We start from the raw sequence: 19,758 nt of genomic DNA, 5'->3' as shown, positions 1-19,758 counted from the left end.
ACTGTTTATTATTATTATTTTTAATATAAATTATTTTATATATATTATTATTTGTGACTGTCTTATGATATTATGTCAAGAGTCAAGACTTTTATTTTGAAGAGTAGTTTGATTGCGTTCATCTTGGCGCTGAGTTCAAGCGTCGGTTACAGTCCGTTTACAGCGCGCAGAAGAAAGGAGTCGCGTGCAGAATGAAATCAAACTGATTGCCTGAGAAGAGAACCATGTTGAGGAGAGCGAGCAGCTCGAGCAGCGGCAAGAGCAGCACTTCACGGCGGAGCAGCTCTGTAGGCTTCGATGAGTTCGGCTTTGCTCTCAGTAAGAAAAGAGTCAGGAAAATCCAACATAGATCTCATGACTACAGGTAGATGTTGACTAATACATACATACTAGTATTGGTAACATGAACAAATGCATGCATTTAGTTCAGTTTCATAACTCGAAATATAATTCAGTTACTATGCTGTGATATGCACTCGACAAATAAAACATTAACTGTGTAAAACAAAATCTTTAACTGTGATTTCATCAGTTATCCTCAGCCTAATCCAGTTAAAGTGAAGGAGCTGTGTGAATTTCTCACTTACTGGAATGGATCCAGTTTCATCTGCAGAAATCAGGTGTGCATCATTCTCTAGAAGACTCAAAATATTTTGACACTTGCAATGCACCATTCAGGATCGAGAGTGCATTTAAATTGGCATTCACAAAAATTTGTACATCATCTTTAAGTATAATCTTTAAAATCTGATCTTTAGAGAAATCATCTAAAGAACACATCAGAACGAATATTCATATTTAGTCTAAATGAGTGACTTTTGTCCAACACCAGTTTCGCTGTAAAACACATTAAATTCTTCTGTTGATTTAATGTTATTCCAAACCCACTTCCAGCTCATCAATTAAAAATCTAATTTTATATACAGAATTTTGCCCAACCCTGCATTTAAAAATGATTTAATGTTCACGTTCCTTTTCCCCAAATCAGATCGAGAGGTTTATTCGTATTGGTATTCCTCCAGCAATACGTGGACGAGTTTGGAAATGCCTCCTGGGTATCGACAGTCTCAGAGCTGCTAGCTCTTTTGATTATGAGGTGCAACCCCATCAAAATATTTATTTTTGTTATTATTATTCAAACAAATCAGGCATTTGCCTTGTTTTAACCCATTCCGATTGGTTTACTTCAGGCATGTCAGGTTGAGATCCGTAGACCTCTGGTTGATCTTGGAGTCAGTGAGTACAGCATCATCTCTACTATAGACTCTCTAGTGGACACAGAGAATGAGATCCGCAGCGGACAGTCGGATCTTCCCAGTGCTGACCTCACACTCTTCAAACAGATCGCCCTCGACCTACGTGAGTTCTGCCTTCGGATGTCCACTGAAATTGCATGATATTTTTCTATAATGTACACTTATCTGAACTATTTTGAGTACTATATTTGAGTACTTTTATTTTAATTAATTTAAAAATGTGGTCTGTGCAATTTTATACTGTGTTTGACAGAAGTCGCTTAGGCTGCATTTATTTGAAAAAAATAAAGTAAAACAGGAATATTGTGAAATATTATTACAATTTTATATAACTGTTTTCAATGTCAATATATTTTAAAATATAATTTATTCCTGTGATTTTCAGCATCATTACTCCAGTCTTCAGTGTCACATGATCCTTCAGAAATCATTCTAATATGCTGATTTACTGCTCAAGTAATTAATACTTTTTGTTCAGCAATGATGCATTAAATTGATCAAATGCGACAGTAAAGACATATGTTGTTACAAAACATTTTTTATTTCGAATAAATGCTGTTAAATAACAATAGCTGCTGAAAATTTTACTTTGCCATCACAGGAATAAATTACATTTTAAAATGTATTCAAATAGAATTTTTTTTCAGATGAATAAATGGGAAGTTTGGGAAATGGTAAAAATCTGTAATTTTTCATTGATGGCAGTGTTTTTGTTTGAACTTGGCCAATATTCAGAAAACCACATGGGGGCGCTGCCTAAACACACTTCCCATGTAGATTTACACTTCTATTAGTGCATCTTTCAGGCCCTTTTACCCAACGTGCACCAAAATTCAAACTTTGATTGTTTACTGGGAATCAAATCCATATTCTTGTCGTTTCTGACACTGTGCTTTACCTTTTGAGCTACAAAAAGACTTCTTGGCCTACTTAAACATTTGTTCTTTTTATAACTTTTGCATTGTATATAGAGTTTTGAAAGGTTGTGGCAGTTCCGTTCCATATTTGTCTACATAGGAAGGTCATTTCCGACCCATCGCACTCTGATGGGGGATCGTCCCGAGGCTATTGAGGGCCAGGCCAAACTTTTCAGAGTCCTTACCGCATTTGCCCGATATAATCCCCAGATTGGATATGTACAAGGTAATAAACTGCCTGTACTTCCACAAATGAGGTCACTGGCATTACTGAAATCTTATTGAACTTTGTGCCTGTGCCTTTATTGGTCCTTTCAAACATATTTGAGTACAGAATATGCTGATATTCAGTCTCAAGAGGGCAGTCAAGTGCTATATTGTTGATATTGCATGTCATGGTCATAATTTGGTTTGCATTTTTTTTTCTTCTGTGGAGCTAATTTAGCTAGTTTGCCCTTGACATTGAGGCCATAATGGGACTATGTGATGCCTTAAGGCTTGTTTGTTTTACTCAGGGATGTCCTATATAGCGGCTGTGCTCCTAATGATCCTGTCTGAAGAAGAGGCTTTCTGGGCTCTGGTTGCTCTGTTAGAGAAGCCCAAGTATCTCTCAGAGCTCTTTGATTCCTCTATGAAGAAGTAAGACCTTAGCTTTACTGTGTGAACTTTAAACATGCACATACTTTACTTGCTGCTTTATAATTTTTAATGAATATTTTATTTCATTGTAAATGAATCTTTAAACTCATTGTAAAAATAAAATTTAGAAAAAGAATCCACTTTTTTTTTTTAAACAATATTTGTGCAAGATTCACTAAAATCATCTGTTGACAAAGCTGTTGGAAGATTTTGGAAATCTCACATCAGCCATGTTGATTGTTTTTCGGCTAATGTCAATAATTTCAAATAGAAAATAAACAAGATTCGTCACACTCCCACTTGGATTTATCCTGCTCCCAAGGATTTATGAAAATGAACAACGTATCAACCCAAAGGGTCTTCGTCAGGGTTGAAACTTTGTTCATTTTAATAAATCCTTGGGAGCAGAAGTGGCAGTGTGCTGATTCTTGTTTATTTTGAATTTGATGCTTCATTTGATCGAGCACCTGCCAAACGTTTTTTGGAAATGCGCACTATTTCTTCTTTTTTAAATAATTGCAAATAGGCCAACAATTGGTTGATTAATCAGCCTCACTAATATATTTCTTGTTTCTTACAAATCAACCTAATTCACCTATCAACTTTTACCAATTTGAATCAATCATTTTATTTTCAGGATTCAACTTCAAGCTTTGGTTTTTCACCAGCTCCTGAAACACAGGAAACCTCTGCTCTTCCAGCACTTGGTGAGAATGATGGTCTAAATTTTATTAGATTTGTATGTAATGAAATTGCATTCAAGGTTACACACACACACACACACACACACACACACACACACACACACACACACACACACACACACACACACACACACACACACACACACACACATATATATATTTTTGTTTTCTATTTTTATATATATCTATTCTACTCTATTTTATTTCTACCTTATCTTTCCTTTGCACTTCCTTTGAAACTAAGACCTTAAAGTCCCTGTAAAGGCAATTAAAAAAAAAAAATCTAAACACATTATAAATGTTAGAAATGTATAGCTAAAACATATTACAAAGACTGTGACTTGTGAAGAACTGAATTTTGGAGTTAGACCGTTAAACAGTTTTTCACCATTGCTATTTTCCGGATTTTTTGGGCGGGTCTAAAACGGGGCTCGATGACGCACTGGAGCCCCTGAGCTCCTGGACCCGCCCCTATTTAATGACGCACTAGAGCCACTCAGGCTGGCCGCTCCCCTAACAATATAAATAAAGCACATTCACATCAGTTTGCCGCTCAATCGCGAGTTACTGTCAGTATTATTAGTTACTAAAGCCTACAGTTTGCTAGCTAGCTGTGCGTTCGTCACGGAAATGCGTACTACCTGGATGCGGTCACGTACAAAACAGATCGGTGTCCTTATTTACATTACCGAAAAACGATCACATCAAAAAGAGGTAGATTCATTTTGTAAAGAGCCACTTTGATGGAGAGCTGAGTAGGGATGCAACGATACCGCTTTTTCAAAACCGATCCGATCCGATCCCAAAATTCTGAGTATCGGCCGATACCGATACCAATCCGATACCAGCGCAGTTTTTTTTTTAAATCAAGTAGAATTTCAATAACTGTGTGTTGAACTGATAATCACTCTTTTGTGAGTTAAACACCATCTACTTAATACAGACAACTTCATTATAAAGAAAAACAACAAATCCAAAAAATATATGATCATAATATATGACAAAAATGCTATTATAAACTAGATTAGTGGATAGTTCAGCAGTAAAATCTAGTCTAGAAATATCACGAGTGCACAATAATTGTATAAAATCTGAACATTTAGTGAAAAAAAAAACATTTAGTGGGGAACAAGTAAGAGACAATAAGTGTAACACTAAATCTTGTAAAACGTTACACATTGCTCTTTATATTGTTGTAAAATACATTCATGAAAAACAAGATAACAAAAATCAAAAAGATTGTTTTTTTGTTGATTTTATAGTAGCCTAGGCTATGTAATTTGAGACATGTTTTAAATGTATAGCACAGCTGTTTAATGAGGCAGCAACATATGATAGATAGGACAGAACAAGAAAGGCTATTAATAATCCTTCATTGCGCAAAAGGCTCCAGTACAGTGCGGCACAAAGCGCTTATGCGCATCCCGAGCGCAGAATGATGCGCTTGAAGCAACACGGAGTCACAGCGCGCAGCGCAGTCGAGTCCGCATTGAAAAGTTCAAAGCACAAAGGAAATACATATTGATGCGTAGTGTATTATACAGTATCTATCTCTATGCAATAGTTTATTGAGCCTTTTCTTTTAACAGTTTTAAATATCAGTTACTTTGCGCGTGAAGAACAATGATAGTGCTCTGACTCCAGTGTTGTGATCTAACAGACACACGGTAGAAAGTAACATGATTTAGTTACAGCAATAAAGTCCAGCAATATAAAGTTGTTTTATGCGAAACCATAGACCTTTATCTACAGATCAAGTATAATAATATTAACATTGAATCATCTTGGAGAGAGTTTCATCATGTTGACTGATCGTACCCGAACGTGACGCGCTGTTTGATGCTGAATGGAGAATGACTGACAGCCGCAGCAGAGGGAAAAAGTTTACGTGATCTTGAATTTAATGACTTAAATATTAATTTATATCTCACATTATACTACATAATGGCTTCAGAACACTTATAAGATAGTGCACGAAAACTTTATGGTGCTTTATAATGTTTTTGTGCCTTTTGTGGGGCAAATATTTGTGCCTTTTGTGGGTTAACTATAACACAGAATAGTAGACGCACAATATCGGATTTGGATCGGCCTCATCTGACCGATACCCGATCCTGCAAAAATGGCAGTATCGGAGCCGATACCGATGCTGAGTATCGGATCGGTGCATCCCTAGAGCTGAGGAACACCGCAAACACCCGCCTCTGTAGTGATCATTTTACACGGGATAGTTGTATAAACCTTTGTCGGAGACAACTGGGATTCACTGATAATCCGCTGTTACTGGTGAATGGGGCCGAATCGACTATCTTCCGCCTCGGCCTTCATCCTCCCGTCGCGCCAACAACTGGTGAGCGTAAACTTCCCGCGAGTGGGTGTGGTTTCAGCACAGCCAGCGGACACCCCCCCAGCGTTTGAGAGCAGAGACTACTGCTCATTTATTCAAGATTTTGATAGCTTATTTTATGTACTTGCCGGCTTTTTTATCATTTAAATTTGTTTGGGTGGCTAATAACACATTATTCTGTGGTGTGACAAACTCGGAACACATACTTAATTTTGACTTTACAGGGACTTTAAAGTTGAGGTCTTAAATCCTGGCCTCAACTCTCATCAGGAAAATGTCTGAATATAAAAACAGGCACATACTGCATAACACACAGTCTCTGAGTCCTCTAGAGTTTATGTAGATCACAGCCTTTCTCTTGAAGTCTCTCTCATTTAATGCCCCTCACAGATTTGTCACTGTGTCTTATAGACCTTCTCCCGAGGGCTTTTAAATGAGCTCTTCTGTGTGTGTTTTTTTAGTTTTTTTTAATAGTAGTGGCTGTCCGCCCCCTCGGAGCATTTGTGCTGCTTGGAGAACTCTTAAGGGATTTCCTTCTCTGTGTGTGTTGACTCAGCACAGCTGTCTAAAAAGCTGAGCTATTAGACTACAGCACAGGACAAAAGATGATGCTGTAAACTTACACGCAGGGCAGATTGCAGTGACAAACTTAAAACTTAATGGAGTAAATTGAGCAAATTACAGAATGCTTGATTATAACACTCTCATATTGTAACTAACATTAAACAGGACCTTTTATGCTTTCTACATTTTCTTTAGTGTGTAATGGTGCTGTTTGAGCATTAAAAAAGGGAGGGGGGGGGGGGGGGGTCTGGTTGTGTTAGTAGTGTGTGGAAACTCGTGGTTATGGTAAAGAGTGTGACATTTCTGAAACAAGCTCGAAGCTGGTGACCAATCCAGGGTTATTATAGTTTTGCATTTTTCATTAGTTTTCATTTTTTTTTCGTTTTGACTTTTTGTTGTCATAGAGACAGGAACTAAACAGGGGTGTGTTTCCCAAAAGCATTGTTAGCCAACTATTGGACGCAAGTTCCATTGAATTGTGTTGTTAATGTCAGAACTTGCGATCATAGTTAGTTTCGGAAAACGCACCCCACAGTGTTTACGATTGTTCACAACAAGAATGATAGCTATGACGATAAAGATAGAGTTCTAAAAATTGTTCTAAATATAAAAGAATAGCAGAGTTCACACCACAACTTTAACGATAACGACACAGAGGAACATTATTGTTGGAATAATTATCAGAACGATTTTTCTAGCTGATGTACGATAAAAACACAGGCAGCCGATCCATCCTGCTTTAAAGAGCTTGAACATTTAAAGCAGCAGACGACAAAACTCAGCGTGCAGATAATGATATCGATATCGTCCACTGGTGTGGATGCTAATATAGTTAGCGTTATCGTTCTTGGTGTGAATGGGCATTTACGGTAAGACTGGGAAGAGAGATGCTTCATCAATAAAATATGTGAAAAATAATGTGTTTTATGAACATTCAAGCTTGAAAACCTATCCTAGCAGACCCCAAAAACAAAATCAAGACTGTGTAAATGGGACAAAATGGCCTCTTTAATGAGAAGCTTCAAACAGGGTGCAAAAACAGCTTAAAAGTTTGTCTGTATAGATTGTGTATTGTATTCCAACTTTTATAAAAGCTTTGTGTGAGGAACAGACTAAAATGTGGTTCATTGTTCACTCAAAATGTAAGTGCTGCATTGATTTAGTCTCATTTCATCCCAAATCAAAAGAAAAAGAAATGATCTTTTCTATAAAATGCTATAAAGAAGCCTTTTTCAGAACTGCTACGTGTTAAGTCTTTATTAAGACTATTAAGTTTGCATTGTGACAATCACATTTTCCACTCATGCAACTGTAATGCAAAAAAATAGGCTTGTTTTAAATTGTTTAAATTTGAATTGATTGATGTGAAATATGACCTGTTGTTTTGGATGTGTCATGAATGTCAGATATTAACAGGAGTGTGTTGTTTTCTGTCTGCTTATAGGAGACTCTTGGGGTGTCTTCTCTGCATTTCATCATGCAGTGGTTTCTCACCCTCTTCACCTCTCTGCCGTGCTGGGACTCGGTGTTGGCCATCTGGGATCTGATCATGCTGCACGGTGTTACACCCCTTTTTCTTGTTTTTGTACTATAATAAAAACATCCCAAGTGTCAAGCTGCCATGTTTGCTTATCGAAGTCGAAGTGTGTGATTTCTGCACCACTAGTGTCACTAAACAGAATAGCAAATGATTGTTTTAAAACAGGTTTCCCGAACATGATCCGATCAATTCTTCATACTCTCTCTGCAGGGCTGCTGGCTGTATTTCGCACTGGCCTCACCATCATCCTGCTACTGGAGTCTCGTATCATGAACATGACTGAGGAGGCCGCCGTGCTGCCCGTTCTGCTGCGAGTGCCTATGGACGTGTGAGTGCAACGATATTACAGTCTGGCCGAGGATTTTTCATGTTATGATTAAATTATGATAAAACACTCATGCCTAGTTTCACAGAAGGCTTAAGCCTAGTCCCAGACTAAAATGCATGTTTGAGCTGTTTTAACTGAAAGCAACTTGCACTGACATTTCTTAAAATATGTCAGTGTCTCAAGATGCTCGCCAGTAATGTTTTTTTTTCTAAGGAACGTTTATAAAAACTACTTAAATGTCCTAATTTAACAAAGGCCTACACTGTCTGTGAAACCAGGCCTGAAAATTGAAATAAGTCATTTTAAGTGACTTTAAACATCATTATAATGTACAGTATCAAAAGATGTATATTCGTTTTGAGATTTGATAAAGATTATGTTTAATAGTTTTATTAAATTATTAGCGTTTTTAAAGATATATTTTTAAGTGCTTCTTTTAAGAACTTTTAAGTGAGCGTTAGATGATGGCAAAGGTAATCTAAATGTAAAAATAAAGGAAATAATTATAATAATAATCATCATTATCTTATTATTGTGCATTCCTTGTTTTAGGCTTTTTTCCTTTAATTGCCAGCAGTATTCAGAGATATATATGCTTAAATAAAGGAAATTTGACTTATTGCCTACAATTATTGTAATCTTTAATTTGGCCATGATACGATGACTTATATTTTAAATCTTTTCTGGTTTGTTTTTTCTTTTAGTCTTTGCATTAAATTGCAAGAACCTTAAATCAAGCAAAACTGCTGTTAAGTATGCAAAAACTGATATTGCTTTCAAAACTGATAATGTACAGATAATTTAACTGCTATTTCTTTTCCCAATATAGTCACTAATATATCAAGTGAAGTAAAGCAAGTTCATTATAATGTCTTCCTCATCTTAACAGTGGAAGAAGCGATAACCTAGTCCAAGTTTTAGGAGGTTAATTTATAGAAAATAGTTCTTGTTTACTGAGGAAATAAGAGAACATGTTCATGTCGATGCAAACTTCAAACAGATATTGGTTGGAGTCATTTCATAGCAGATTTGTTTATCTGATGATGTCACAGTCACCATGGCGACGTGGCCATGAGCACTACTTTGATTAACATAGCGGATCTCAAAGACGCATGAAGCCAGGCCATATTGTTAAGTTGTTTCTATGGTCGCCTTTTATTCAATACTGCGTGTTGTCATGCCAATCTGAATCCTTTGTCATGTGATCCGGAATTCTTTTATAGTCATGTGTCCATAAACTCACATTTGCGAATGGATCTTCAATTAACATTTAAAAACGATATTTGTTGTGGCTTGGTAGAGACGTTCGTGCCCATGCAGAGCCCATTGCGCTTTGCCAGCCACTCTACAGGATTATAAGGGCAAACGAAGCCATTTGCCAGTTTCAAAGGGGATATTTGGCATTGACATGCAGATGGCAGTCAGCACAAAGCTCCTACACATCAGGGAACGGGTTCACGTTGCTCGCCTGGCAGGGCGTCAGTGCCGGCAAGGTCAAGCCTAAATGCTCCCCTCTGATTCAGAGTATCGGAGTTTTGCTAGGGGAGAGAACTGAGCCGTCTGAGAACGAAGCGGTCGCCTTGCTTGGGAGGCCAAAGAGAGAAACCGAAAGAAGAAAGAGGTGAAAAGAGAAGAAACGCCTCAAAACTCTCAAAATCCCTCCATAAAAAAAGTCTAAAGTGGTTCTTCAAGTTCCCAAAACCTCTTTAAAACGATCAAACCGAGCTGTGAAAACCAGCTTGATGTGCATTTAACCATCAGACCAACCAACCTAAGCTGGTTTAAACAGTTTGGCTGACTAACTTCTACAGCTCATGTTGAGTTGTGGTTATGTAATCATTAAATCAGGGAGACTCGGTTGACATCACTTCACTGCTAGCTGGCTCTTTAGTATCCTCAGTGACAAGGGTCTTTCACCTGCCATCAGAGACTGTGTGAACAATGTTAGTCCTTCATGAAAGGGACTGGGGTGTCCTTGCGCTTTTTTACAATGCTCAGCCCCTCCTCCAGTTCAGTCCCATTGACGTGTTGCCTGCCACAAAGCCTTGACAGACCATTTATGTACGGCTTTTTCCCCTGATGAGGCCACTTCGGGACTTATGTAACTCGCTGTGACATTAAGCACAGACAGACAAGGTTTACCTCTGCTAGGAGGGCTGGTTTCACAGTGATTGTGTTTTCTTTTATTAGCAAGGGAAATAAATAAATCTGTAAAAAATATATAATTCCACAAAATTAAAGATCCAGCAGTATATGTAACTGTGGGCATGGGGTACTTATTATCCCTGTTTGCCTTTTGAAATTCAAGTCATGTCTGACAACTGAATACACCTACATCATCACAAGACTCAACTAATCTCTCCAATCCTCCAGCTGTGATCCTTGGAGAGTCTTTGGCCACTCAAACTCTACCGTGCATTAAGACAATATAGACACACATCCTCTTCCTGGCAGAATCGTAACATCTTTAGTTGATTGGAGCTTCTTAATTATTGCCCTGATGGTCAAAATGGGGATTTTCCATTCTTTAGCTATTTTCTAACAGCCACTTTCTATTTTGTGATGCTCAACAATCTTTTGCTGCGCACCAGAACTATATTCTTTGGTTTTACTCATTGTAATGGATGATTAAGGGAATTTGGCCTTTGTGTTTCCTCATATTTAAACTCCTGTGGAACAGGAAGTCATAGCTAGACAATTCCATGTTTCTAGTCACCCTGGTGTACTAAAAACAAACGTAAATATGAATGGGAATATACTTCAGAGATATTTTACTCTTGACAATTTCTAGGGGTGCCTATAATTGTTGCCAACATGCATTGGAGAAAAACATTTATTTCATAATGTGAGTTTCCCCCCACTTTCAATTGTTTTACTACAATGAAAGGTTAGAATTTTGTGATTTTTTTTTTTGAATGAAACATTAAAAGGATAAACAATGCAGATTTATTTTCAGAGCCGCCTTTGCTCATATTTACCAAGGGTGCCAATATTAGTGGAGGACACTGTGTATACAGTGTGTGTGTGTGTGTGTGTGTGTGTGTGTGTGTGTGTGTGTGTGTGTGTGTGTGTGTGTGTGTGTGTGTGTGTGTGTGTGTGTGTATATATATATATAATTACAAATTATTTTACAATTTATATGATTGGCTTTCACATTTATATTGTATTAAAACAAACTGTTGGAATATCTAGAATATATTTACTTTAAATAAAGCTGACAGTGTAGCTGAGATTAGCACTGTATAATTATTTATATTTTTAATTATTTTTTAAATTATTTTAAGCCGAATTAAATGGTATAATGTTATGAAGTTTGATGAATGTAAAAAAAAATACATGGACACACAACATATTTCATTAATATGTTAAGAGCACTTGTCTTAAAAATATATTTTGTGGAAACTTTTTTTATACCCCTAGCATTTTCCTCTTACTTCCTATGGTTACCTGGAACCCAGTTGGGCCAGTTGTTAATATACAATTTTTTCCCCAACAATCATTGTGGAAAATGTGGAGAAAGAGTCTATTTTATAATATATGCTAAGTTTGACAAAGTAATACTCTGTTTTGTGTTTGTATATGTGTCCAGCTCCCAGCATCGTGTCTTGATCCCAGCACTCTGGAACACTGATGTTCAGGAATGGGAAATAAACTGCATGAACAGCCTGGTATTGGAAGAGGCCAGTGGTGGACAGGATGAAGGTAAACAAACGCATACACAGAATCCCACTTTAAAACATCCGAGCATGCAAGGAGAGCTAACAACATTCAGTCGATTTCAACAATGAATACGCTTGTTCTCCAAGCAAAGCTCCATCCAAACATGTGCAGACATTCCAGCCCCCTTACATAAGACCTCCTTCTTTGTCCCGCTTGTTTGTTTAGTGTACATATGAGCCCACCTTCAGTACAGTATGTTGTCCCATGTGCCTCAGTAGCCTACTGTGCTGTAAGCTAGATGCTGAGTTCAAGACTAAGGGTCAAGTGTAATGGGCTGACAGAGACACTAGATAGGGACAGACTGTTGACTCAATCTCTTCGGTCATCAGCGTCCGATAGGGGATCAATGACAGGGATGCTTTTGACTAGATGAGTCTTTAAGTGCCGGCTTTTTGGGAACAAAATGTCAGCTGCATCTCATGTTAGGCCCAGGGGAGGATGCCTTTCCCGAGTGTACAAAGCGCACTCTTAAGTGTGCTCAGGCTGGATGATATCTTTGACTTCAGTAAGAACAGGCCAAAGTGAACAGACCTTGTGTACTAATGTGGGTTTCAGTGTTTTTGTACACTAATGGTATCTTAATAAAAAGGTCTTAAAATCTCAATTAAATCAAAAGTTCATATAAATTAATTTAACACAATAGAAAAAATTTGAATATTTTATTTATTTATTTTTACCTTTACATCTTTTTTAGTTTATACGTTTTCACTTTTTTCACTCACTTTATTTCCATTTTTAGAATATCAGAATCAGATAACATTAACATTTATACTCACCTGCCACTTTATTAGGTACACCATGCTAGTACCGGGTCGAACCACCTTTGCCTTCAGAACTGCCTTAATTCTTTTTAGAATAGATTGAACAAGGTGCTGAAAACATTCCTCAGAGATTTTGGTCTATATTAACATGATAGCATCACGCAGTTGCTGCAGATTTGTCAGCTCCACATCCATGATGAGAATCTCCCGTTCCACCACATACCAAAGCTGCTCTATTGGAATGAGATCTGGTGACTGTGGAGATAATTAGAGTTTAGTGAACTCATTGTCATGTTCAAGAAACCAGTTTGAGATGATTTTGAGCTTTGTGACATGGTGAGTTTCCTGTCGAAAGTATCCATCAGAAGATGGGTCCACTGTGGTCATAAAGGGATGGACACGGTCACCAACAAAACTCAGGTAGACTGTGGTGTTTAAACAATGCTCAAATGGTACCAAAAGGGGCCCAATGTGTGCCAAGAAAATATTCCCCACACAATAACACCACCACCAGTGTGAATCGTTGATAAAATGCAGGATGGATCCATGCTTTCATGTGGTTTATGCCAAATTCTGATCCTACCATCTGAATGTTGTGGCAGACAACTCAAATCAATATTTTTGAATTCAATTCTTGCGATATCTGGTACTTTTAACATTTTACATACGTATTTTTACTCATTGACTCAAAGCTTTATTTCTGTTTGTTTGTACCTTAATGTTTTATAATTTTACGTTCCAGCTAATCACCAGAATTGTCTATCTTACTCTTAGCTCTCTATTCCCAGTGAAAAACCCTCCATATTCTCTTGTCCGCCCACACGGGGATCATTAGGTTTCTTTTCTCTTACCGAGAGTCCCTGGAATTATTTTTGTTGTTGCTGTGAATGTCCTCATTCACAGCTTCTGATTTACAGTTCAACGGGCACTTCTATGTCTGGCGGCCGTGACTCATCGGCTTTTAACAACTAAGAAACTCTCTGAGGGTGGATGGGCATACTGGAGTTGTTTTTTGGAGGGTGCTGGTGTAATTGAAAGGCCCAGGGAGTGATTTTTACAGTATGAATTATCATCCAAAGCTCTGCGAGTCATTATGAGTCACCCAGGGGGCCGTCAGCCCTCTCTGTCCCCCTTTTAACAAGGTAATGAGAGCTGACTCACATAGCCGTCACTCACTGCACCTGAGCTTCCATGGAAGGTCTATTTGGGAAACACCTGGATGTCAGGAAGCCACAGAACGACGACAGCTGACTTACTGTTGAACGAGTAGTTTTAAGTGGTCGGTATCTTTAAATATATTGTATGTTTATTATGCACACCTGTCTATGACATCATAGGCTGCCTGAAGGTATTTGAGTTTTGTTTTGGACAACAAGGAGCATGAGTTCATTAGGTTTGCTTTGATTTGCTCTCTCTGAATTTTGATCAGCTTTAATCATGGTTTAATTCAACACTTTCTTTAAAGAGCAGTAGCACATAAAAATGCTTTTAAAAAGTAAGTAAAAAAGTTTTTTCAAAGTAAGGATGCATTCTTTAACATTAAAAATGTTAAGGCCCGTTCACACCAAGATAACTTTAATAACTATATTAATGTCCACACCGGCGTATGATATCGTTCTGTTTTTTCTAAGCACGTGCTGCAGTTTTGTCAACTGCTGCTTTAAATGCTCAAGCTCTTCAAATCAGGATGGATTATGATTGCCTCTCAATGTTTTTATTATTCATCAACTAGACAGAATCGTTCTGAAAGTGATTCCAACGATATCGTTCCTCTGTGTTGTTATCGTTATAGTAGTGATGTGGACTCTGCTATTCTTTTATATTTAGAATGATTTCTTTATTGTTGTCATTATAGTTATCGTCTTTGATGTGAACATTAATAATAATAAATGTATCTTGAGCATCAAAATCAGCATATTAGAATGATTTCTGAAGGATCATGTGACTAGAGTAATGATCTATCTGTTCCATCACAGGAATAAATTGTTTTCAAATAAATAGAAAACCGTTATTTTGGATATATAAGAAATATTACATGTAATATTTCACAATATTACTGTTTTAATGAACTGTATTTTTGATCAAATAAATGCAGACTTGGTGAGCATAAAAGACTTCTTTCAAAAACATTAAAATATCTTTCCAACTCCAAACTTTTGAACGGAAGTTTAAAATCAGATTTATGCCACCATACACAGACATGTTCATTCTTATGGAATGATCTGTAAAGCTTGTTTGAGTTATTAACAGTTTCCAAAGGATGCGGGGCTTGGCGAGGATCAAGTGCATAAATACTGTAGTTCCTTTTTATACTATTGGCTAAAGATTATGTAAAATTTGATGATTATACACTATAAAAGCTTTGAAAAGTTTTTTTTTACTTCCTGTTTCAGCTAATAAAGTGGCTGTTCTCCTGCAGGTCTCTCTTAGGGCTCAGAGGAACTTAAGCCTGGATCCACGTCTGAAAGTCATGCTTTATAGCTTACAAGAACAGATTTGTCATTCCTATTTCATGGACATATCTGATGATTGCTGTATAGACTTTCATGGGGGTGTGCAGTCCAGAAAAGTGTTTGCCTGAGAGCAGGATTGGATTTTGCTTGTGAGTGTGTTGGCAGAATCCTGAGGTGTGCTGCTATCTCAGCGCTGTTTTTCCTGCTGTCTGTGGTGCAGTGACTCAGCTGATTGCTACTGGTGCAAGAGAATAAAAAATATGTGTGAATCAGACTACACAAGTTTTCTTATCATTATTTTGCGATGTATTTTTATAATCACACTCAATTCAGATTTGTTGGGCCTGGAACAATTCCAATACCAACAAGTGTTCAATATCTCAGGGAACCTTTTTGGGATCACTTGACGATGACTGTGATGGATGGTACAGTGCTGACTGAAAAATATACCTGAAAAGCCTTATAAAGCGGCTATCAAAACCGTTTATGTTGTGTTTTAGCTCTGAATCTGCTTGTCTGGTCACCTTGAGCAGGGCTCTGTGCCTGGGCAAACACAATAGTCAGCCATTTCTCCTCTAATCCTGTAAAATGAGATGATTAAGTCAGCCCTTCATTGCGTTTGACTGTTCTGTCCCCGAGCACGTTCTGCTGAAGGCTAATATTTTCTGTAACCCGAGTGCTCCCGCTGGACCGGCTTAATCAAATGACGGCCCAGCGCTTGTTCAGAAGATGTGAAACAGACAACGACCAACGCAAGCCTTCTCATTCTGGGCGGCACAGTTGATGAGCGTGAAGAGATGGCTTCATTGCATTTTGTCAAAAGTGGGCAGTGCGGCTTAGGCTCGGGCTTAGCCAGGTCAGAAAGGTGAAATTCTTCCGACCCTCTTGAGTAATGCCTTCTGTTGGTTATAAATCCACTAATGACAGAAGGCTTTCCTGGACTTTCAGTATCAGGCCACCCATCATCTACTTTGAACCATTTCATGTGTCTCCTTAACTTCTATGTGCTGAGAGTAGAGGTTTATCATTTCGAGGTCGTGCATTTGTGATTGAAGGTGGTTTCCATGTGATGGACAGTTTCAGTCTCTTTTGAACTGGAGGACATTCATTTCTGCATTTGTCCATTGTCATTTTTCTTAAAGGTGATTTGTTTGTTATGCAGTAAACGTGTTTGTTTCCCAAAAGTTATGTGATTTTTATCAATATTTTTTAAAAATATCCCATTTTTAAAAAGGTTTAAAACACTAGATGTTTTATGGATCCTGTAATCAGTGGTTGCCAGGGCGTTGCCAGGTGGTTAGAGGATTTGGATAGTTTCTAGAGTGTTGCTAGATGAATTTCTAGGCAATAAATAGGGTTTTCTGGGTGGTTAGTCATTGCCAAGTGGTTGATTGAATGTTTTGGGTGGTTGCTAAGGCATTGATAGGTGAATGCTAGAGTTTCAGTTCACAGTCCCTTATCATACCATTTCTAGCATGTTTGCTTGCACCACTAATGAATGTTTCAAGCAGGTCTCTTGAATCTTGAATATTTCCCCCCATCTTCCATTGGTTGATCAAACATATCACGCCATTGGTTGAGTCATTGTGGTTGTTGGGCAAACATCAGTGTTTTTATAGAGACTTTTTAAGTAAATCACCTTGCAAATGTCTTGCATATAGAGCTGTCTCTGCAGGAGAACATGTTTAACCTTTTTTTTCCTCCCAATGTTGAAAGCTAAATCCTCTCTTTAGCTCTTTCCGTCTGGATTTGCAATATATAAGAACTCTTGGGCAATTTTATTTGAGAAAAGGACTTGAGCGAATCTGGGACAAAACTTGAAAAGGAAATGTATAACAACATAGTAATTTAAAGTGAAGGAAAAAGCCAAACCGCAAAGGAATTAACAGACACGCTATGCTGGACTTCTCTTGGTTTATGCTACTGTGACTCATCATATCCATTGGGATATTTTTATACCCTCCCATTAAAACTAACAAGGGCTTGTGCAGTGATTGAAAGATGCTCTAGTCTTTTGTAACTATGTCCAGTATTTACAGACAGCTTTCATTTCAAAGCAGCTTATGATATACGATTGTTCGCAATTATTTTAATCAATCAGTGTCTGGTAAATTGAATTTCTTATCAGAAACACAAAAAGGACCTAAGACGAGCAAAATGGCTAAAATCCAGACTAGAGCTGCGCAATTCTGAACAAATTGAGTCACGATTTTACATTTACATTTGCAAATACATTAAGTCACTTGTCACCACAGAAATAACAATAATGTGTGGTTGAAAATAGTGCTTTTGAAGCTGCTTCATACCTGTACATGATAACTGCTTTCTCAGGATCAGTTGAAGCGTCAATGCGGATTTTAATGTTCTGTTGTGATTTTTTTTCAAAAGTTTGACAGAATTGGCCGAATTGTTTTCATTCAGGAATGAGATCGCGTGGGTTTAAATCGAGATCGCTATCTTTTAACGATTAATCGTGCCTCCAATCCAGACTATCACTATAGAAATTCTTATCAGAATAAAAAACAACATCTTCCTTGTTGAGTGTTTGGCCCCTGACCTGCGATCAGGCTTAAAGGCCCATTAAAAGTTGAGTGAGGGAATATGGTAAAGTCTAAGCTCAGTGTCAGCAGATCAGGAAGCTCCTCCCATTCTTGCCATATTGATGCGTTCAAATCAACTGGTAAATGATCTAGCCTACCACTCCACATGGATTAAAAGAGCAGACTGTGCATATTTAGAAATGGATTGATTGAGTTCAGTGCGTTTATTTATTTTTATCAACTTTATATTAACATGTACAGTATGTTGCAGAATTGTATCATCATTACTCAATTACTTTAAATTTAGAATTGATTTATTTTTAAACTGTTTTTCTGAAGGAAATTAGTGCTGCTTGAAATGAAAGCCATGGTTAGTGGCTCGGATTGAAAAGACCAGTATCAAGTAGTTCTTCTATGGCCCGCCTTTGCATTTCGACCCTGCAGTGATTGATATTCCTGAGGCTTTGATTGATGACTATCTTTGAAAGAGGATTCAAGACTTATTAATGGCTGCAAAGCACAATGCAGTGGCGGGCCTCCCTCCACAACTCCTCCTTTATTCCCCTTCCTGACCTTCTTACCTGTCCCTGGAAAGACATGCTTTCGAAAGACATGTGATGTAAAATAAATAAAATGGTATGTGGGCAGCCATTTAAAGATAATTAAAGGCCGTGTGTGTGTGTGTGTGTGTGTGTGTGTGTGTGTGTGTGTGTGTGTGTGTGTGTGTGTGTGTGTGTGTGTGTGTGTGTGTGTGTGTGTGTGTGTGTGTGTGTGTGTGTAAAAGTACACTTATATTATACTATTTATTTATTTACATATCAAATGTGTGTTTATTTAAAATAGTAAAATAATAGTAACAAAAATACCTTTATTTATATAAAAGATGTGCTTAATTTGTCTTGATTAGTGACCTAGAAATAGTGCCGAATCTGAAATATTTGTTAATCATTCATACCATAATGTTTCTCCCTCAGATTGCGTTTCCGTGTAATATTGGAATGTAGCCCAGGATTTGTCCAAACAGAAGGAGTACGGTTAATCACTGTAAAGATGCTTCGGTTTTGTGTTTTACTGTCTGCCAAACCTCCTCATGTCTGCTTCAATCTCTTTAATATCCTTAAAGGTTCATCTGAACTGCATCAGCAGCACACATGGTGACATCTCTCTCAGAAACAGATGGTTTACCAGTAAATATTTTCCTGTGTCAATTTGTCACAATCAAATCCAAATCCTGAAGCAAGCGGATCATTTAACAGTCAGTCTTTTAAAGGAATAGGTCACCCTAAAAAAATTATTTTCTTTAATTTTGTTTTCCTACCAGTATTTAATTTCGTATGAACTCTCCTTTAAAACTAAAGTGAGCATGTTCATGAATGAATCTTTTTCTCTTTTTTTTTGGTGTCATGAGTTTCCCATCTTAGTTAATGACCTCCTGTAATCACATGTCCCACAGCTGTACCATAAATTTCATCAAAGGGAGAGCAGGACATTACAGGCATTAAATCACCAGCATGTTAGCTTTACTTTGCGGAGGTGCAGGTCTTTTAATGTTAAGTCTTCTAAGTGGTGGTCTCTTTACTTGACTGTTTTTATTGTGATTGATTGTTTTTGGTGCAAGTTCCAAATTCAGCCCATTTCCTTTGTATTCGCATAACCTATTGTGTTCCTTGGCTTCATCTCAGGACTTTTACTGTACTCATTGTTAGGCTCCACGTTATCTGTTGTTAGGCTCCACGTTATCTGTTTTCCTGCGGCGCAATATTTTGGCATGTGCAAACTAAACACATAACTTGGAGAAACAGCTTAACTGAAAACTGATTATTGGGCGTTTTGTCTGAACTCCGTTAGATGTGTTTTGCTTGCTTGAGGGTACAGGAAATCCCTCAAAGAAACACTGGGGCCCAAGGTATAAAGGTAAAGGAAATAAATTTAACTTTTTCTGGTGCATGAGAACCTGCAGCCCCCTCCCTCCAGGTGTAATGATAGTGA

The 19,758-nt window shown here is 37.7% G+C and overlaps 1 protein-coding gene across 1 annotated transcript in view; it reads left to right on the top strand.

Moving 5' to 3' along the window:
- Positions 1-108: 108 nt before the first annotated feature.
- LOC143720786 (uncharacterized) overlaps positions 109-19,758 on the top strand; it is a 38,752-nt gene continuing 19,102 nt past the window's right edge. Inside the window, exons 1-10 of the mRNA XM_077210615.1 lie at positions 109-364; positions 533-620; positions 989-1,096; positions 1,191-1,359; positions 2,274-2,399; positions 2,689-2,812; positions 3,450-3,519; positions 7,872-7,986; positions 8,178-8,295; positions 11,885-11,997. Coding sequence (XP_077066730.1) covers positions 225-364; positions 533-620; positions 989-1,096; positions 1,191-1,359; positions 2,274-2,399; positions 2,689-2,812; positions 3,450-3,519; positions 7,872-7,986; positions 8,178-8,295; positions 11,885-11,997 — 1,171 coding nt within the window. The 5' untranslated portion in view covers positions 109-224. The remainder of the gene's footprint in view (positions 365-532; positions 621-988; positions 1,097-1,190; positions 1,360-2,273; positions 2,400-2,688; positions 2,813-3,449; positions 3,520-7,871; positions 7,987-8,177; positions 8,296-11,884; positions 11,998-19,758) is intronic.

Source organism: Siphateles boraxobius, unplaced genomic scaffold (assembly GCF_051911475.1).
Source record: "Siphateles boraxobius isolate OS27281-9 unplaced genomic scaffold, OSU_SipBor_1 65, whole genome shotgun sequence".
Taxonomy (NCBI): domain Eukaryota; kingdom Metazoa; phylum Chordata; class Actinopteri; order Cypriniformes; family Leuciscidae; genus Siphateles; species Siphateles boraxobius.
This window is presented reverse-complemented; position numbering and strand designations above follow the sequence as displayed.